Source organism: Pithys albifrons, chromosome 12 (genome assembly GCF_047495875.1).
Source record: "Pithys albifrons albifrons isolate INPA30051 chromosome 12, PitAlb_v1, whole genome shotgun sequence".
In the NCBI taxonomy this organism is placed as follows: domain Eukaryota; kingdom Metazoa; phylum Chordata; class Aves; order Passeriformes; family Thamnophilidae; genus Pithys; species Pithys albifrons.
In genome coordinates this window covers 17,263,562-17,283,719 of record NC_092469.1, presented here as the reverse complement: position 1 = coordinate 17,283,719, position 20,158 = coordinate 17,263,562, and the positions used below count along the sequence as shown (strand labels likewise).

At 44.1% G+C, this 20,158-nt stretch overlaps 2 protein-coding genes across 4 annotated transcripts in view; both read right to left on the bottom strand.

The window, feature by feature from the left end:
- Nucleotides 1–14,215, bottom strand: part of GAN (gigaxonin) — a 40,995-nt gene extending 26,780 nt beyond the window's left edge. Inside the window, exons 1-2 of the mRNA XM_071567850.1 lie at nt 13,927–14,215; nt 252–366 (exon numbers count right to left, since the gene is read on the bottom strand). Coding sequence (XP_071423951.1) covers nt 252–366; nt 13,927–14,093 — 282 coding nt within the window. The 5' untranslated portion in view covers nt 14,094–14,215. The remainder of the gene's footprint in view (nt 1–251; nt 367–13,926) is intronic.
- Nucleotides 14,216–18,431: 4,216 nt separating this feature from the next.
- BCO1 (beta-carotene oxygenase 1) overlaps nt 18,432–20,158 on the bottom strand; it is a 61,342-nt gene continuing 59,615 nt past the window's right edge. For all 3 annotated transcript variants that reach the window (XM_071567174.1, XM_071567172.1, XM_071567173.1), the window contains exon 11: nt 18,432–19,663. In XM_071567174.1, coding sequence (XP_071423275.1) covers nt 19,491–19,663 — 173 coding nt within the window. In that variant the 3' untranslated portion in view covers nt 18,432–19,490. The remainder of the gene's footprint in view (nt 19,664–20,158) is intronic.

Genomic DNA, 20,158 nt, shown 5'->3' with positions numbered 1-20,158 from the left:
TTCAAAGCAGGCTACTGAACCAATTTTATTACAAGGATTTGACATTGACTCTAAGTTTTAAAGTCCTCCCTGGCTGCACGAGAAGAGCAGAGTCAATTGCAGAGCTGCCTCCACTTCACATGCACAGCCCTGCTTGGCAGTTTTAGCACAAAGCTTTAAACCTCAACAGGTTTATCTTTCAGAATAGTGTTAAAACCCAAGTTATTTTGCCCAATAGTCCAACTGTGGCCTAGTTCTCTTTAATACCATACCTGCCCACTGAAGATGTAATCCAGTATCTCTTTCATGATATCAACAGATATCCCTTCAAGTTCAATCTTGTATGTTGAGCCATCATCCTTTGGAGGATTATAATTCAATTTTGTCCTGAGAGAGGAGAAAAGAAAAAGAAAAGCTCAAAATCTGGGCACTGTTTGCTCTCAGTTTTCTGAAGAAACAAACACTACCTCTGGGTCACTTGAGCTCCAACAAGGATGTTAAAACCCTCCAATGTGATGTGAAAACTGTCCCTCGAGTCAGCATGGAAAGGATGTACGTGTGGTCTCTGATATTGCTCATCACATTTCCAAACTGCACAAATACCTTTGCCTCACAAACTACCCAGGGCATCAAAGAGCCAAAGTATTTTTTATCCCAGCTCATTCATCACAAGCATTCAAAAACTTCACTCACAGAAGAGCTTCCAACAGAACAGCAGCTCTGCTGACAGATGAAACACAAGAATTTGCTTTGATAAAGGTGGAAACAAACCCAAAACAAAAAAAGAAAAAACATTTTACCAGGAAAGAAATAATTAGAGTGAGCAGATGTGATCAGAATATTCACTGGCAGCACAAATATTTGGACTGCATTACCATTTGTGTAGTTTATGATGTTATCAGCCTAATGCTATGCCTGACTGTAACCAAGTTGCAGGAAACAGCCCATGTGCTGCTCAGCAGAGCTTTAAATATTCATCTACATCACTGGACACTTCACTTATGAGCAATTCCTTTAAAAATATCATGAGCACTGTGATGTGCCCTTGAACAGCAAAGAGGGGGATTGGGGGAAAAGATGGGGAAATAATAATAACACAGCAGACACTTTCCTTTCCATCAGCTCTAAGTGCAAACACTTTTCCCAGGAAAGAACTTCAGGTGTTCAAAAGTAAGCAGTGCCCACCAGCCTGGTACAAACAGCCATGAGAGCTAATAAAAGATCATTTTGAATATCTCTTTTCCACACTTCAGGCAATGAAGAATACATTATATAAAGACCAGACAACTGGTTTCATTACCTCTGTGTATATTTATATATCTACATCTACATCCCAGCACATAAAAGCCCTAAAAGCATTTTTACATTCATTTGAATGTATTCTTAGATAGAATTAGTTTCTGAATGTGAAGAGCTGTGGCTTTGCTAAGCTGCAAGTGTCCAGTTTGTCACAGCCTTCTGCTACCCACACTCACTAAAACATAAATAGGACTTAGCTAAGGGCAGATTCTGCTTTACTTACTCACATCAGAACAAATTTGCCTCTCACAAAATAAGCTGCAACTCCCATCAAATAAAACCTTAGTCTGTAAGGAGCTATTTTTAAGTGTGAATAAGGATGGTGGTAATTTTAGCCCTTTAGTTAATCATATCTGTGGTCTTGTCTTCACATCCCTTTTCCACACTGCAGGACATCTGGGGACAGCCACGCTCAGCTGCAGGAGGGACGAGGCTGTTTCTGTCAGTGTTTGTACGCACAGGTTACAATACAAATAACAACAACAACATGGTATGGATTAGGAAATTGTTTATTTCCTAACACTTGGGAGAAGATTAGGAAAATTACACGACTCCCACTGAAGTGTGTGCTGCAACAGCAGACGGATTGACAACCTGTGAGCTGGAAATGTCCAACCCCAATGTACATCCCCAGCAACAGGAACATGTACCTGGAGCCAACTCTGCCTGCAGAATGTGCATTTATCCTGCCTACAAACTCCAAAGGAATCAGAGAGCACATACACACAGCCTAACAGGCCTTTGCAACTCCAACACAGAGTAAAGGCTTCTTCACACACATTTTCAAATCTATTCAAACTACTTCCATTTTACTACTACTACTACCTCCATTTACACTCAATTTTTAGGTTTCTTGGTTTGTAATGAGAGCTGTATCTTGTTTCCTGGGATGAAACTGTTTTTATTTTTAATTTAACATAAAACATATCAAGGTTTGCAGCACATGGCTTCCTTCAGCAGAAAAGAGAGGCAGTTGGATGGTACCTGGACCTCATGTATCAGGTCCCTGTGAGTAGCTGGGACGGTCAAACACACAGGATCTGGACAGTCCAACACTCTGTGGGTCTTAAAACAGGGCCAAGGCATGTAATAAACATGTTGATGCCAGCACTAATGGAGAGATTAGGGAAAGGACTAGTGCTATTTATCATTAACTTTCATCTTAGCATCACCTGCACACACCCAAGCTAAATCACCTCATTGCATGGACTTTGCACTGACGCTTCCTGGTAACAAGAAAGTGTTTGGAGCTTTTGGGTCTTATCAGGCTAGATGTTCTAATTGCTGTGTACCTTTTCAGGCATCAACAGTTGGTAATCTGAAAAGAAACGGCCCAGCCCCTGATGCAAGCCCAAAACACAAAGCAGAAAAATAACCTTGAGAATAAATCAAATTATTTCAGTTACAGACACTCATATGTAGGCAAACATTCACCTTATGCAAATGCATCCCAGTTCAGACTAAGTTTTGCTCCTATTGTCTGTCATGGGAAGCAATAGTTATCCATCTGTCACATGACTTTAATTTGCTAGTTAATAAACTACAAGGTTATTTATTTTGGTACAAGCATGTCTGAGCTATGACACAGAGCCATTCCCAAAGGCAGATGGAGGTGCTCCTTGGCATTCACGTCACGCACTGCAGGACAGCAACTGGCTGTTGGGGAGAGGGGAGGGAAAACACAAGGCAAGGAGAGGTCAGAAGCAGGTTTGGGGCTGGAGGAGTCTGAGAAAGCAAACTGTGAGTCTAATGGAAAGAGAGCTGAATGGGGAGAGAAAAGCAGGAGGTGTGTAAGCAGAGGGCAAGGAGCCACATGTGCCCCTGCATCACCAAGCACCAGCTGTGACCTGCACCCACACCTGGCCAGCAAACTGGGGCCTGGGAATAACACACAGACAGAAAGTTCCAAAACACCTTTGCTCCCAGTTCACACAGACACAGTGGGCAGCACATGGAGAAACATGGAGAGAGGCTGAGGGAACTGGGGTTGTTCAGCCTGGAAAAGAGGAGGCTCAGAGGTGACCTCAGCACTGTCTAGAACTACCTGAAGGGAAGTTCTGGCCCAGGTGGGGGTTGGTCTCTTCTCCCAGGCATCAGCAATAGGACAAGGGGGCAAGATGGGCTCAAGCTCTGCCAGGGGCAATTGAAGTTGGAGAGCAGAAAAAAATTCTTTGCAGAGACAGTAATCAGGCATTGGAATGGGCTGCCCAGAGAGGGGGTGGATTCCCCATCCCTGGAGGTTTTTCAACTGAGATTGGCCATGGCACTGAGTGCCATGATCTGGTAAAGGGACTGGAGTTGGACCAAGGGTTGGACTTGATGATCTCAGAGGTCTTTTCCAACCCAATACATTCTCTGATTCTATGATGATTCTATGATTTTACCCTGGACCTCTGTCAAATGTGACTTTAGAAAATAAGTCCCTAGATATGCTTAAGCAGAGACTTCCCAGTCTCTCAGCATCCCAGGAGCAGGATGCTTCTTTCCACCACACTCTTCCTCAGGGTGATTTCCTCAGCCTGTGATTTGTGTGGCTGAAAGCTGGAAGTGGAAATGCAGGGGGCAGAGCTGGCCCAGCTGCAGCACAGCAGCTTCCAATACCTGCATGTGACAGCTTCCTACTGTGCACAACATTCCAATTACTTTAAAAGCACTCCAAGCTGCCAAACCAAAGCAGAAAAGGCTGCCTCAGTCTTCCTTAATTCAGATCAAAGACCAGAACATCAAGATTTAGAAGGAAATACAGCTGAGATGTACACAGAGCTGGGGGAAACAAAGCAAGGCAACTTTGTCCTGTTTTCTCAAGTAATTTCATTTGGAGCAGCTTGACTTCATGCACATTTTAAAAACAGTATTTTCCATTTTTTAATTAAGATCATCACCATAAGCTGAAATTGCTTCCAGTAACATAAACAGTGTTCTATAAATGCTCAACATCCAGCCCAAACTCTTGTACCTCATCAGGAAAACTGCTTGGCACACATAACACCTTGGGCAAGTGGCATGAGAACAACTGGGTTGATGTTGTGTTTTGATGTTGTCTGTGTGACAAATTTAGAATCTGCTGTTCCACATCACTTAAGGAATACAATCCTAATGAGTCATCTCAAATGACACTACATAAGGCAGAATGAGGAAAAAAATTCCAGTACCTCCTGCTGAAGGTGTAAGCAACATAAGCAAGGTGAATCTTAAAAACAGGGGCTTAAGAACAGATGTTGATATTGCCAGAGTGACAATTCACATCTAATGGCATAAAACAAATTCAACTAATAATAAACTCCCCCTTTACACAAGCAAAAAGCAAACCAACAGGTAAATTAAGACTGTCCACAGTTCTTGCTAAAATTCAGGTGGATCTTCCAACTCAGTGTCATTTTAAAAGAGCAAAACAAAGAATAACACAACCATCCTTTGAACCTTACACTCAGTCCTTCTGAAAGCACAGTTGTGGGACAGTTGACATGCATGAGAAGCACATGGAAAGAGTCCATGTGTCTGAAAACCTGATTTTCTTACATTTTACAGTTGAAAATTTACAGGAGAGGAATAATAATTTTAAAAAACCCAGCCAGACATAACAGCAAACAAAATGAAAATTCAAACAAGGAACTCAGCTGCCACTGATAACACTTGCCTTCCTGAGCCAGACATAATTCTCTAGGAATAATTTTCCCTTTAAAATCTCTGCCTTATTTGTAAACTGTTAAGAAAAGGACACTGATGTGTTTTTGCAGTAGTGGCATAAGTTATAGAGAGAATAAGAACACAACTCTTGGAATGCTTTAATCTTACAACCACTGTATGCTGGTACCTGAACAGGTAAAGAAAACACCTGTCTGCAAAGCCTGTGCCTGTGAGAAGCCCCAGACCACTTCCACCTCAAGCAGGTTTATATTTACAGTGAACAGGAATCGAAACATCTGGGAAACAAGACAGACCCTTTGGGTTTGATGCTTTGCAACACAAAACTTTTACCTGCTCTCACGTCATGGCACTGCAAAGAGTTTCCTGACCTACTTAGGCAGCCTCAGAGGGTGGCAGGGACCAGACTGCAGGAGCCAAGGGAGACACTTGCCTCTTGGAAAGGAGCTGCCTTCCCAAATTAATGATTTTGTTCCACATTAACCATAAAGACTAGTCTACACAAGCCTGGCCACTATTGCCACACCAATAAACCTTACTATTGAAGGAGCAAAGCCATCCTTCCACACCAAAGACTAATAAAACTGGGGTTTGATGTTATATAAATCCTTTACCTGCACCAGAGTTCTGGCCTTCTCCAGAGAGCATTAACATTTTAAAACGAAGCTGTACCTCCAACAAATGTTTCCAGCAAAGACATGCACCAAACCTAAAACATGCTCACCAGGATGACTCAGAACCTAAAATGGCAAGTGAGTACTTGGAGATTTTGCATCAGTAAGGAGAAAACTTAAAAAAAAAATCTGCTTTTGATGCAAACAGAAGGTCAATTTAGTATCCTCCTGGTCTGGGCTTTCTTATGTAGGTTTAAGTCTTTCAAGTCCAAGCTTTCCATGTTAAATCAAATTAAGTCCTACTCAGGACTGACCATTTTAATGGTGAAGTTTTTCACTTGTCTGCCTTTATCCTTGCAGTATTTTCTCCCACGAAAGCTGGTCTTTCTACATGTGAAAAAACCCTCCTTAATAATCACATTATTAAACAGGTCAGACATAAAAACATGATGCAGCAGTTCACTCCACCCACTTGCCACCCTCCAAAATGATATTTTACAACCAAATCAGAAGGTTTCCTTTGAGGTCGCACCCTGGCCCTTAGCACCACACATAAAAGCCAGTCTCCACCACACCCTGCAACGGGTGCCAGCTCTCAGAGGATTTTGGCTATGCCTCTTCTATGTCTCTCCCCTGTCTCTCTCCTTAAGATTATCTGTAACTGCAACACCACAACTCAAGGCAAAGCAGTCCCTCTAACAGCTCAGCACAAAAACCTCCAGAAGTGCTTTGTTTGCTTCAAGAGAAAAAAAACACTAGGAATAACCCAATTTTTTCATCTCTTGGAAAGTTGAGGTCAGGCAAACATGTGGCTTCCCCATCTCTCCATAAGAAAGAGAATAAGGCAATTCCTTCAGCAGCAGCAGCTCAGGGGACAGGGCTCAAGGGCCTTGCTCAATGAAGAGCTTGTTTACCCTGAAAATGTGAAATTACTCTGATTACACTGAGCTCATCCAGAGCTAGATTGTAATCTAAATTGGAAATCTACCCTCAACCAGCATGTCTTGCCTAAACATGCCAGTTAGCCCTAAGTAGACAGAACACACACCCCACAAACAGTGCCCATGAACGGACCCTGGGAGCTTCTCAGCACCACTGAGGACCTGCCTTTTCATTCAGCTTTGGGTTTCCTTAGTCAGTTTGGAAAACAACCAAGCAACTGCCCCAGCTGAGCTTACAAACAAGTCAAACCCAGGCAACACAGATGAGCTGCTGGGCACCCCTGGTTCTGTCACACACCTCCTGCACAGCACGAAGCACAGCTCTGGCTCTCCTGAGCACCTGGGTCAGCAGTCAGCAGTTCATCTGTGATGTACCTTCCTGTGTTAGAAACACCTGCAACTGGATTTAAAAAGGTGGTTTGGTGTTTTTTTCCTTGGTTTTCAAAAGATGAGAAGAAAATATCTAATCCTCAACCCTCTACAGGCAGCTGGTTCACACGGATCACTCATCAGAGCAATTCTTGAACTAAATCTCTATCACACTGATGCCATTTTCCTGCTCCACATGACACTCCAGTCCATCCACCAAACTGATGATTTCCAGCAGTGTTACACCTGTTGGGTAGCAGTTTGGAACTATGACTTCCTTGGAATAGCAAAGGAAGACATTTCTGGAATACAGTTTTAAAACAAGAAATGAACAGTGCCCTACTTGAACATACATCTTCTTTCAGATTAACTCTGCTTTTGAATTTGTTAAACATGCTTTTTCAGAGGAAACAAATACAGCACCATACTCACACTGTTAAACTTATAATTAATCATATTTAAGAAATGCAATGCTGTGTAGTGTGTCTCTAATGACCTAAACATTCCTGTGACCTAATAATATCATTATTTGAAAGAACAGCAATGAACCTGTTGATAAAAATCAGATTAACAAGGTTTTTATACCTCACTTATCCTTACAGCACATGGCAGAAATTAGCATCAAGAGTCAGAGAAAGATTTCCATAATTGCTGATAAGTATGAAGTCAAATGGACAAAATTACAAGCGCATGAGTAGCATTGTGGGACAGCTGGAAGATGTCTGGAATCCACCTGAGGGAGGCACCTGAACCAGAGCTGGAAAATGGAGATCTGCAAGACTATCACAGAAAGTGATGACACAGCCAAGGGGAAAAAGACCCAGGAACATGGATTTCACCAGCACAGGAGTCTCCAGTGCAGAGTGTGAACCGTGTCCATGAACAAGAGCTGCTCCAGGCAGGGGATGCCATTCAGGGGATGTGAACCAACACGCCTGAGGACACAAACCAGTCACTAACTACATGGTATTAGGAACATATTTCCTTGGTAGGCAACAAGCAATGTCAGAGCTGTCCATAACAGTGATTTACTTTGTTTTCTTGGAAAAAACAGTGGCAAAGATAAAATACAGGAGACAAAGATAGGACTGGAGACTCCTCTGTGCACAGGTAACACTGCACTGGTACTCAGCACCAGGACAGAGAGAAAGCTCTGGGCAATATAGGAGGGAAAAGTCTGAACAGAGTGTGAAGAAACAAATCCTTTCAAACCATTAGTTACTTTTTGTGTTTGTCAGTCCACACCAGGAAGCAGTTCCTTTTGTAACTGCAGCTGAGACAGAAACAAACAACAGAAGAGGTTCAAAGTAAAAAGGCCCACAAAAAAATCAAAACTCAAGTCAAGCAGTTCAGACTCATCAACTCCAGACACTTCGGCAACTTCAGAGCGGCCTGTTCCAGCCATAAAACACATTTTAAATCAAGCAGGGAAAAATATTAATAAAAAAGGTTCTTTTAATAATAAAAGTCGTGCCAAACAAGGCAATTATTTCAGGTGTAAAGGCTACCTACAGAGCATCAATTACCCAGACATCCCAAGCAGCTCCATCCTGCCACACCTCCCATCCCAACTCGACTCTCACACAGACAAACTGTGCACCTTCAGATACAAGGGAAGGACAAGGAAATTCCATCTCTAGTTCTCCTGGATAAACAAGGTGCTCTGATTCCCACTTCTCCCTCTTCCTGACATGTAGCAGCAGCCCAACTGTATTTTTTTAATATTTGGGGCTGGGTAAGAGCCTTATGGCTTCCTCCCTTCAGGCCATCTTTAGGGGCTTGTTGGAGCAGGAATATAATTAACAACTCCCTATTCAAGCCTGGTATAGTGACTTCTAAATCCCTTTTTAAACCATAAACTTTTAACACACCTTTATCACTGTTGCCCCTCAATTGCTTATCAAAACATAACATGTGTGTAGGCACTTCTGACTTGTGCCAGGCAGAGTTTCTGGCCAAGGCAACTATTTTGATTTACTGCCTTTCAAAGTCACAGAGATTTTACAACTCAGTTATCACTAAAACATAATAGATAGCATTTCAGTTTATTTTTTTAAAAATCAAAACCAAACCAAAACCATGCCTAATTTAAAAACCAGCTTTAAAAGTCTGGAAGCAAATTCCGGCCTGATCTATTCCTGACTTTCTACTGCCAGGGCAGCCTGTAAAGCTCCCAGGAGACTGACAGAAACAAACTTCTCACAAGAAACCTTGAAGACAAATGGCTTTAGAGCCCCCCCTTTATGGTGCAGTTACCACAACACTACCCTGGCACAAGCACAGTGCAATTTAGATGAACCAGCACTTGGGAGCACGAGGTCCTGACAACCAAACACCTCCCAGCTCCAGCTGCTATTTGTATTCCTGACTTCAGCAGTTGTTCCAAATTGAAAAAAATTTCTAAAACATTATAAAAAGGTCTCTACAGATGCCAATAAAATCCAAACAGGCACCAGGAAATAAGCAGCAGAAGCTATTGGCATGCACTGGCTTCCACTTGACCTTGCTCTACAATATTCATCGTCCAACAGGTGTAACAAGAACTGCCCCGTCCCACTTCTCACAGCAGCACCCAGGGATGCTCCCAGACCCTCACACAGGGCTGGTGGCTCGGCAGGATGCCTTCAGGACAACTCTAAATGCTCCAAGTGCCAGCACCCAGAGGAAAGGGCAGGAGTTCACTGATGGGGGCACGTCCCACCACATCTCCATGAAAATCCCTTTTGGCATTGACAGTTTTGTGGCTGTGCAGGGTCTCACAAGGACTGCAATGTTTTTGGATGTCAGAAGGTTGAACAGGACAAGTGAGAAGATGCAAATGCTGTCAGGTTATTTCTGACCATAATCCATTTACAATTTACATCTATTTGCAAGTACAAGGAAAATAATATGAACTTAACCTTGAACTAAACATTCTTGTTTAGCTATATTATGCTCATCTGGAAAAAGATGAAAATGTGATTACTGGTCCATTACTGAGCACAGAAAGCCTTGGGGAACAGTACAGAACACACATACCCATCTGTGATCTGTTCACGCAGATGTGTGAAAATCAAAGACAAAACTTGCTGAGGTAACAAAAATGCCTTAATTTAATTTCTAATAGAGCAGCACAATCGTTGTGTAACAGCAGTAAGTTTGTCTAAGAATATGAGCTTAAATACCCTCTTTGTTAGGTATTTCCCACATGCTCCCTGTGATCCAGGCAAGCAGACAGTAAGCAGTAATATATTAATAGCTGCAAGTTTCAGCTGGCCAGGAACGAGTCATGCCAGACAGTGACAGATCTGTTGGGATGGGAACATCTGCTGCTACTGCTGAGGATACCAGGAATACTTGGACCAAATCTATCCTATAAAAGGTTGGCGGGTATGTGCTCCAGCTTAGGCCAAACCTACAGCGTGGTCTGTTCTGGTACAAGCCCTCTTACGCCACTGTAATTTACACCAGGCTTTCCAACTAAATAAATTAAACCAGGGCACTAGAACTGGATCTACATTAGGGCAATTGCCAGGACAAAGATTGCTATAAAAAAGTGCAGGCTTCTGGCTGACTTGTTCCAGAAGAGAAAACCAAGAGCTAATCTAGCTCCAGTTTAACCTCTCTGGGAGATGCACAGCAACATCACTTTGAGCAAACCACGCTTTGTCCTGTGGCAGTTTCCTCCTGAGGAACCCTGGTTTTCTCAGGCTCAGGAACATACCACAAGATGTTAAAGATATGCAGGAAGACTTCTGTGTTTTGTAAATGACAGGATTTGCTCCAGGGGCACGCAGAGGGATTAGATAAACCTGTGTGCATAAGGCAGTTCTGTAGGAATTCACACAACCACCTCAGACCTCACTGCCCTTGGAAAGCTACAAGCCACTTGGCATTAGGTAGTTGAGGCAAGACCTCAAGAATCAAACCACCACAAAAATTCAAGGTCTTACTGGTCCCACAGACGGGGGCACCTGTACTAGCAGAAGCCACCCCAAGGACCAGACAGGCAGATGGGACCCACAACACCAGCAACATTCCACGTGTTTCTGTGTCTCCCTCAGGTCTTTTGTCCTGTCCCACTGAGCTGCCATCTTTGAGCTGCATGGATAACCCAGCTGCCAAATAACTAGAGGGAAAACACATCACTGAGATTTACAAGTGTCCTACTCATAACCAGTCAGCCAAACAGCTTCCATGCAAAACTAAAAAACAGGTAACGCTCCTCTCTCTGTGGCTGCACAAATCCTTCAGCACACACAGACTCTGCTCACACCCAACCACCCCCTCACAAGGTCCATGCCTACTTATTTTCCTACTCACACCCTAAACTAAGCATTCATGCAAACCCTGTAGTTTCTGAACTCACCCACCAACTTGCCCACAGCCACAGCACATAATGACACAGCCAGACACTGAAAACACAACATCAACTCATCCTTCCCACTGCTTCACTTGCAAGTTTCATATAACCACTCATTTTTCTTCCCAGTTTTACTCCTGAAATTAGTTAATGATTTTTTCTGAGCTTTATATTGGAATTTCTCAAATGACAGCAACCTGAATCAATTGGCCTTTGGACACTGTAACAGTCTGTAGTACCAGAGCAAGGTTTGGAATCAGCTATCCTTAAAATACAAGGGCAGGAAATTTTTGAGTCTCCTGCAATAACTCTTTATCTAAAACCTAAACAGATTCCCTTTGAAAAACCAACACTCAAAATAAATGTGACTTGTACAGACTTGGTTCAAGGCGGAGATAAAATTAATCTCCAAAAAGAGCCACTGAAACATTACCCTTGGCTGGAAACAAAATGCTCCAACATTGGCAACCTACCTGACCAATCCTACCCAATGTGAAGACCAGCTGGACTAAGAGAGAGATCCTGGAGCGATAAAAAGAAGAGAGACAGGCAGCAGGTAAAAACTGGGCTCTGCAAAGGCAGGTAATACAAACGTGTTTCTTAATGTGCCATACAAGAACTAGGTGTACGTTCTTTACATCGTTAAAGCCCGAGAAGAAAACATGAGTAAGCTTTAAAAAAAACCCCACACTTAATCATATTTATATATTAATGCATGTAACCTACTTTCACACATAGTTAATGAGCTCCTTCATGGGATTTGAACCTGAACAATTCTGAGTTTAAAAAATCCACACGGTTTGTTGCTGATGCAGTTGTGTCTGGTGCTCTTATTCCTCACACACAGTTAACTCATGTTTCCCCAGTACATTTTGCAGAGACTGATAAAATGCAATACTCGAAGATGAAATTCTGAGGAAAGGTACTTCTCCATAGAATACATATCTTTTAATTAAGCATTTTTTCACTACAAAAATAAAGCACATTTCCTGTAAACTCATCCTGCTGTAACAGTAGAACAGCAGATTTGCCCAAGGACATGACCTCTTACCACCTACAGCAACTCTTCTGAAACTTAATGTCAGGCACATGGTCATCTAAAATATGATGGCCAATGACCTACAAAGCATTCAGGCATTTTGAAGAGTATTGAATCAATCATTTAAATTTCACATCTTTGATTTCTCTTCTACCACAGTCTTCTAGATTTGCTTCTTAAGACAAGCAGGGACAAAACCTTATTGTCAGTACACAGGCTCCACTTGGCTTTTTTGCAAATTCTTGCTGATCTTTCTCCTCTGAGAACTTTATTTCATTTTATATTTCAGCTCTGTCAGTTCAATCGATGCAGAGAACTATTTCTTTAAGTCTGTCTGTGGTCAGCATCAGTTACCAGCTTCATATTCTATTTATTTTTAAGTTATTTCTGTATTTGAGAATGTTGAAGTTGTACTGTCACCCAAAATACCATATTGCCTAAAAGCAGATGACAATGTGACACTGCAGAAAGTTGCAGTTTTTTGGAGAGTGGCAAAAAGAATCCCCATCTTCACCTACAGCAAACATGCAGATTTTATGACAACTTCACAGGAAGCAGCATCTGGAAGAAATGCCCAATCATTACAAAAAGTCTGCTACAGATTTATGGTAATTCTGTGTTTAAGTGGTACCAAAGGTCTGCTCCTACTGCACACACAAAGACAAAATTATTGTCTTTATTACCTGCAAATGAAAGGACTTATAAAACCCTTTGAAAGTAACCACTTGTGCGTGTTGTTTACCCTCTGTGACATGCAGATGTGTATCATAAACATCTCAGAGCAGGTTTCACCCGATGTGGTGGGGCTTGGCCAAGCACTGCCTGTGCCGGGTTCACGGCGCTGTCAGAGGGCAGGACTGCATGGCCTGGGTTTGCCGAGCACACAGCCCAGGGGAGGCTGTTTGCCTCGGGAATCACAGACCATGACTGTGCTAATGCAGCTCGTCCTGCCCAGCATCGCTGTCGAGTGGCACAGTTCTGCCTGCACATGCTGGTGACACCCCCTGCCAGGAGCTGCCAGCGATCCTGGCACGGCCCGGCCTGTCCCTCTGGCAATTTCCGAGGTATGTCCTCGGACCCTGTGGAGGCACGAGCGCTGGGGAGTCAAACTGTATTTTTTTTTTTAATTTAAAAGCCTATGTACTCCCGACGCATCACCAGCACCTGGAGCCCTGCCTTGCTAAAAGACATTTAGGAGAAAGCAGATGATGCTGAAGTGCTGACTCGGTGAGACACAGCGCGGCTCCCCTCGGGATGCGGCCCCTCGGACACCTCCTTGACCGCCCCGCGGGTCGCTGGTTCACTCCAGGAATTTGGCAACAACTGAGTTGTTGGGGGGAATTTTCCCCCCGAGAGAAAGGCAGTGGCTGAACGCCGAGAACGCGGCGGCTCCTGCGGAGGAGCCCGGCCTGAGATAGGGAAGGGAAGGGAAGGGAAGAGAAGGGAAAGGAAAAGAAGGAGGGAAGGAGCTGCTGCTTCCACAGAAACACAGAGTTGTTCGGGCTGGAAGGGCCCTCTGGAGATCCCAGGCAGGGTCACCGCGGGCAGCGGACACAGGAGCGTCCCGACGGGTTGGCATCTCCACGGGGGAGACCACGAGCCCTGCCCTGGCCCCGAAGAGCCCCGTCCGGCCCTGCCCGAGCCCTCCGGCCCCACAGCCGCGGGTCCCGCTCCTTATGTAACCCGGCCCGGCCGTACCTGATGTACGGGCTGGCGGCCGCCAGGATGTTCTTCTGCACCGGGATCTCCTCGCCCTCCAGCACCAGGTGCGCGTCGCAGAACCGCGTCTCCTCTCGGAACGAGCTGAGCGCCCGCAGCAGCCGCGCCGGGTGCTGCGGGTCCGACACGGCGCTGGGCCCCGACATGGTACTGCTGGTGCTGCTGGAACTGATGCTGCTGGGACTGCCACTGCTGCCGCCGAGCCGGGCCGGGTCGGGCCGGCTCAGCCCCTGCACTCACACCATGGCTGAGCGCCCGCCCGCACTGACATCACCCACGGCATCATCTCCGCGCGCCGGGGCGGGACCGGGGCGGGACCGGGAATGGGAGGGGGAATGGGAATGGGAGCGGGAGCGGGAATGGGAGCGTGGGCGGCCCGGCCCCGGCAGCCCCCGGGTAGCGCGGCCCCTGCGCCGGGCCGGAGAGGGCACCCTGAGATCGGTAGGGCCGCCAAACTTATCCCCTAAAGTGTTCATGTTGTCCCCAAAAGTGACTGTGTTATCCCGAAAGTGTCCGTGTTGTCCCCCAAAGTGTCCGTGTTGCCACCTAAAGTATCTGTGTTGTCCCTGAAAGTGACCATGTTTTCCCAAAAGTGTCTGTGTTGTCCCCGAAAGTGACCATGTTTTCCCCGAAGGTGTCTGTGTTGCCCCCGAGAGTGTCTGTGTTGCCCCCAAGAGTGTCCGTGTTGTGCCCTCTCGCCTTTGGAATGTGGCTCAGGAAGGTGCAGAGAAGAGAAGGCAGCAGAGCTGGGAAGGGGCTGGAGCACAAGCCCGGGGAGCAGCCGAGGGAGCTGCGGGGGCTCAGCCTGGAGAGAAGGAGGCTCAGAGGACACCTTGTCACTTCGCAGCTCCCTGGCAGGAGTTTGTCATGGGGCAGGGGTCGGGCTCTGTTCCCAGGCAAGCAGCGAGAGGACAAGAGGATGATGCGCCTTCAAGCTGAGCCAGGGGAGGTCCAGGTTGGACATCAGAAGGAATTTCTTCATAGAAAGGATGATGAGACATTGGATGGGCTGCCCAGGGAGGTGGTGCAGTCACTGTTCCTGCAGATGTTTAAGGAAAGGCTGGATGTGGCAATCAGAGCCCTGGTCTAGTTGACATGGTGGTGTTTGGTCATCAGTTGGACTCGATTTCAGAGGCCTTTTCCAACCTAATTGAGTCTATAAAACTGGGCATTTATTTATTTATTTATTTGTTCCCTTTTGCACACTGGAAGTGAACATGTGTGGTGTTAGCATGAGGAAAAGTAACAGAATGAGAATGAAGTACAGCAAGAGTCATTGCAGTGGTGCTCCCTTCCACAGCTGCTGCTGGAAATACAGCCTGTCCCAGCAAGGAAACATCTCCTTCAGGACTGTTCACGTGCAAAATTTTAGGCTGTTCATTAACACACTTAATTGCACATTAAGATGCCTTGATTCCATCTGCTTTCTTAACAGCACACAGTATTTAGGCAGTGAAACTATTTGCACTGAGTGGAAGTGTTTCAAAAGCTGTGATCTGCTCTAAAACAGACACTTGGTGCTGCCAGGCAGGCCCCAGCGCTGCCGCTTCCTGCATTCCCTGCACTGCCAGGCACAGCTGGACTGGGATTTCTCAGGCTGTGGGACACCCAAAGGGATGTCACACTGTCCACTGCTGTCCAGTTGGTCCACTGGCACAATAACATTTTCAGAGGGCTCGATCTCGTAAAGCTGTGGTGGGTCATGTGCTTTTATTACTGGCATCTCTTAAATGTGACAACTTAAAATTTTATCATCCATTCATTTTTGATTACCACAGGAAAATGAGTTAAGGTATCTGGAAGTGCCCTCAAAGGCAGCCACAAAGCCAGCCTTGTTCTTTCCAAGCCAGACACAATGCTGGTTTGTTCTCCAGATGGAGATTGCAGCTGGGACATCCACACATGGACACCCTGCAGTCCCAACCCAGCCCCCAGTGCCTGGGTGAGGAGTGTGCACGGCCCCCTCTGAGCCAGTGCTGGCAGTGCAACCCTCTGACTGGAGAGGGGCCACAGAGAGGAGCACCACACTCCAGGTTTGTTGTGGAGCTCTGAACAAGAGTTTTAGAAGCAGAGCATGTTTCATGTCCTGCTATGACCGAAGGCCCCAAACCATGTCAATGTGCACGAAACACCAGCAACTTTGCAACACACTTATTGTTACACATACCCATTACAAATATTAGAAGCCCACTTCTTCTGGCTTGGGTATAATTACCCAGAATGTCAAGTGTAGAATGAGGAAGAGCACAACACATCCAGAGGACACATTCCCAACCCTCTTTAAGGGTAATGAAGGTAGAGAGCACACTGCACCTTGACTGCTTGTTATTAATACTGTGGTAATCGCATACCCAGGGGAACAGTGGTTTAAATGATTGCAAAAGCTGTCATTGAGTGGCCTGGTTATTTAAAAAGAAAGACACTGCTGTGTTTCGTGCCTCCTGTTATGCAGGAAAACGTTGTTGCATTTCTGGTTTTTAACTTGTCCTAGTAAACAGTGTTTCTGCTTCCCCTGCTGCGTATGTGGGGCAATTGAACAAGGTGTAACAGATAATATCCACTTCTAGACACCAAATTAATTATTGTACCTGCTTATTTGTTCCAGTTAATGAAAGTCTTGATTTTAAAAAAAATCAAAAACCCAAACAACAACAAACCAAACCACTCCACCAAGGTCCATTTGTAACACCTCTGAAGTAATTATATGATGCATACCAAGGCCTGATTCTCTTGCTCCACTATATATTTTTGGTTTAGCTGAGATACCTATCCTTACTATTTTTATTTGCAGTCACTCAATCTAGACTTGTTTTAAGCCATTACAATAACTCTATGAGTTTTGCTGGGCTAATTTATGGCTTAAATTGGTGCAAAAGAAGAATCAAACCTTTCTGCCCTTGAGATTTCATCCACAGTGAAGGGTGTCAGCATCAAACCAAATGACACTCATCCCCACGTGCAGAGTTGCCACATCAAAAAAACCCATGAGCCTTGCAGCCACTTGGCAGAGCGTATCTGCATTCCCCTTGCTGCTGTCAGCCTGGAAATGATATGGTGTGTTACCATACTCAGGGTAAATGTTTCATCACATCAGTATTTCAGCCACTAAAAACATTCTTGGACAAATTTGTAATTAGCTGGATGGTTTTATCCTTCTTGCCTCTGCCACAGGAGGATACTGAGATTGGCAAATCCAGATTTCCATCACTGTTTTCTGTTCAGGTTGATTAAAAACTTGATGCTAAACAAGTCCTGTTTAATACTGACCAAGGGAATATGGCACATTTTGTTTAAAAAGTCATACCCAAGACAAGTTCTTACAATTTGTTTTCTGCGTTATTTCTATCTGAATGTAAATAAACACATTTACTTTCTTAGACCAGGTTGTTTTTATGATGAGTGTTCCCTTATCATGTCATGTCTACCTGCAAGAATCAGTTCCTCAGAAGTCAATTAACTCCTGTGTCCTAACTCATGGTCATCCAAAAACATAATCCTATGAGTTCTACAGAAGAAAATGTAGAGACAAATTGTCCAAATAAGATCTATAGTAATGGTTTGGATACATTGCCACCTTGTAATTCCAGATATATTTGTGGACACTTGTTAAATCCAGACTTTTTCAGATTAAAAGAAACAAACCCACAACTGGTGTCTTTTGCCAATATCACAAGTCAGTGTTCCCTTCCAGTACTGGTTCCACACTACTTACAAAAATGGACTTCAATTTCATCTTTAGAAGATAGAATTCTATTAAATACTAGTGGTAATAGCCTTGAGAACACTGAAGGTGACTGTTTCTGCAGACACACCTTACTGAAGTGTTTATTTCCATTCTCTGGAATGAGTAAACCTCTGAATACCCAAAACTGCATATTTTGACTAACCTGACCACAATGACTTTTTTTTTTTACATTAAAAATAGCCTGTGTATTCTTTACACTTATGAAGTGCAAACACTTAAGCAGAGAAACTGAGCTCTGGTTGTCGCAGAGCAAACAGGAACTGTGACTGATGTGGGTTCAGTTCCTGCTCTGCTGTAAACATCTTAGGCAATCACAATGTCAGCAAGGCCCAGATTCTCACGGGATGGGGAGAAAATAAATGCCAATAATTTCATTCTGTTTCCTGTCTGTGAAACACTGTGAGCAGCACAAACACTGGGAGAATGTGTATATAAAAGCGAGAGGTACCTGAGCAGTGTGGGAGTATGGACAGACCAGAGGAACCCCTGACATGGATGGATGTACAGCTGGTTTTCTCCATCAGTAAAGATGCCTCCAACAGGAAAGGTACCTACAAGAGGAAAATACAACCCAAAGCAAAAAGCCTCTCATTTAAAGAAAAATCAATGCCCCAAATCGGGAAACAGAAATACACTCAGGGGATTAGGAAATGCCACTCCTGCAACAAAACCCAGTCATGCTGTACTTGGTACTTTACAAACTTGATGATGAAATGTACTTTTTAATTGTGACTCTGAGTGAAAGTTGTGCACTTTTATTAGGAAGCATCTGGTACAGGCAGTGATAAACCCGTATGAGAACATGGATGCTCCTAAGCAGACATAAAGCAAAGGCTCAGCTCTAGCAACACCACCTTGTACTTCCAGCTACTTGTGGTTCAGATGGGGCCTCAATTAGATCTTTCACTCTTTCCCTAACCAAGTTGTTGCACATGTGTGTCTGAATTCTGCTAGCAATACACTGCCCTCATTCACACACATACTGCTGTTAACAGAGACTAGTAGCAGTATTAATAAATACTGCAATTCTTTTTATTTTATCAATGTAATCATCTAGTTACATGAAATGTCAGATATTCTCCTCAAGAAAAACTGATTTAAATACAAAGTGCTTAAGATTGAGTATCACTAAAGTATAATTGAATGCTACATAAAACCATGTACTCTATTTCAATAAAGTCACTTGGCTTTGTCAACACAGAAGTGAGAAATACACCACAAAACTGTGAGCAAAGGTGGAGTCCTTTAGATTCTGGATAAGAAAAATGTAGCACCTCAACGTAATACTTTGGTTATGGTGGAATTTAAGAAATCAAGCACCAAGAGAATACACTGTCATGAATTATTAACATAGTAGATAGTTTAACATGAGGTTCTTCTGGCAGGAGACAACTTTCATTGCCAGCTGCAGTTTTGCAACAGTCCCTGGCAGCTCCACGACCTGCAGACACGAGTGACTCATGCCATGCATCACCCTACAAATACTGTACTTCACTGGCTCACAAAGCTTTCCTCTGCTCAAATAAAACATTTCTTGCTACCTTTGTCTCCTATTCCCTGCCCCAAGAATTGTACACAACATTGCACTTTCCACTTAGAATTCTTCCTTTGGAATAGTGATAGACCACTTGTGCATATAATAATTTGTAACAAAAGTCATTGCTCTCTTTTAAGAGATTATGTATAGATATTGAATTAATTAGTAATTTCTTGTCATAAGGGAAGGCTGTTCCTGAAGGGTGTTATCCCACATTCAGTAGAAGGTTGTCTCAGTCTGTGCAAGAAGACAAAGAGCATTTTACTCAGTCTCAGCCTTCAAAGCATGCTCTGGTATAAACATTCCATGCAGGTCCAGATGCATTTCCACATCTATTGAAGCTCGTCCCAGTTCTGTGAATGTTTTAGCATCCAAGACAACTAGGAAGGGTGGCTCCTTTGGATCAGTCCTCACAACACAGGTCAGAACAACACCTGTGACATGCAAATGAAGAATCAGAAGCATGTAATACTTAACACCAAGCAGAAAAGGTAACTCTGTTAGGAAACAATTCTTATTTCCTGAGAATTTTAGGACAGAAAGTGCTTTACTGGATCAAGTAGTCTACTGAGAGTGCCAAAGAATTAATGGATGCTTCTGGTCTGTGCCTTCTGCTGATCTGCCTGTAGTTCACTGGGAAGGAAAAAAAGCAAACCAAACTGTGCCTGGCAGTTTTGGGGCTCATCCTTTCAGCTATTTGCCATTTGCCTTTGCAAGGGGCCACCTAAGAACAAAACTGGATGGAGATTCTGTTACTCCATCCAGGGATACTTGCAGTGCCACTTCATGTTCTCATTAGTAACATCTCTGACTTCCCACTATGGATAAATCCAGCTCTGAGTGGTTCTCTAGAATTCCTAGCCTTTGTTTTTACTGTTTATGGCTCGGTTGAGACTTCACACAAGCTGATTTTGGTCTATTGCTGTCTT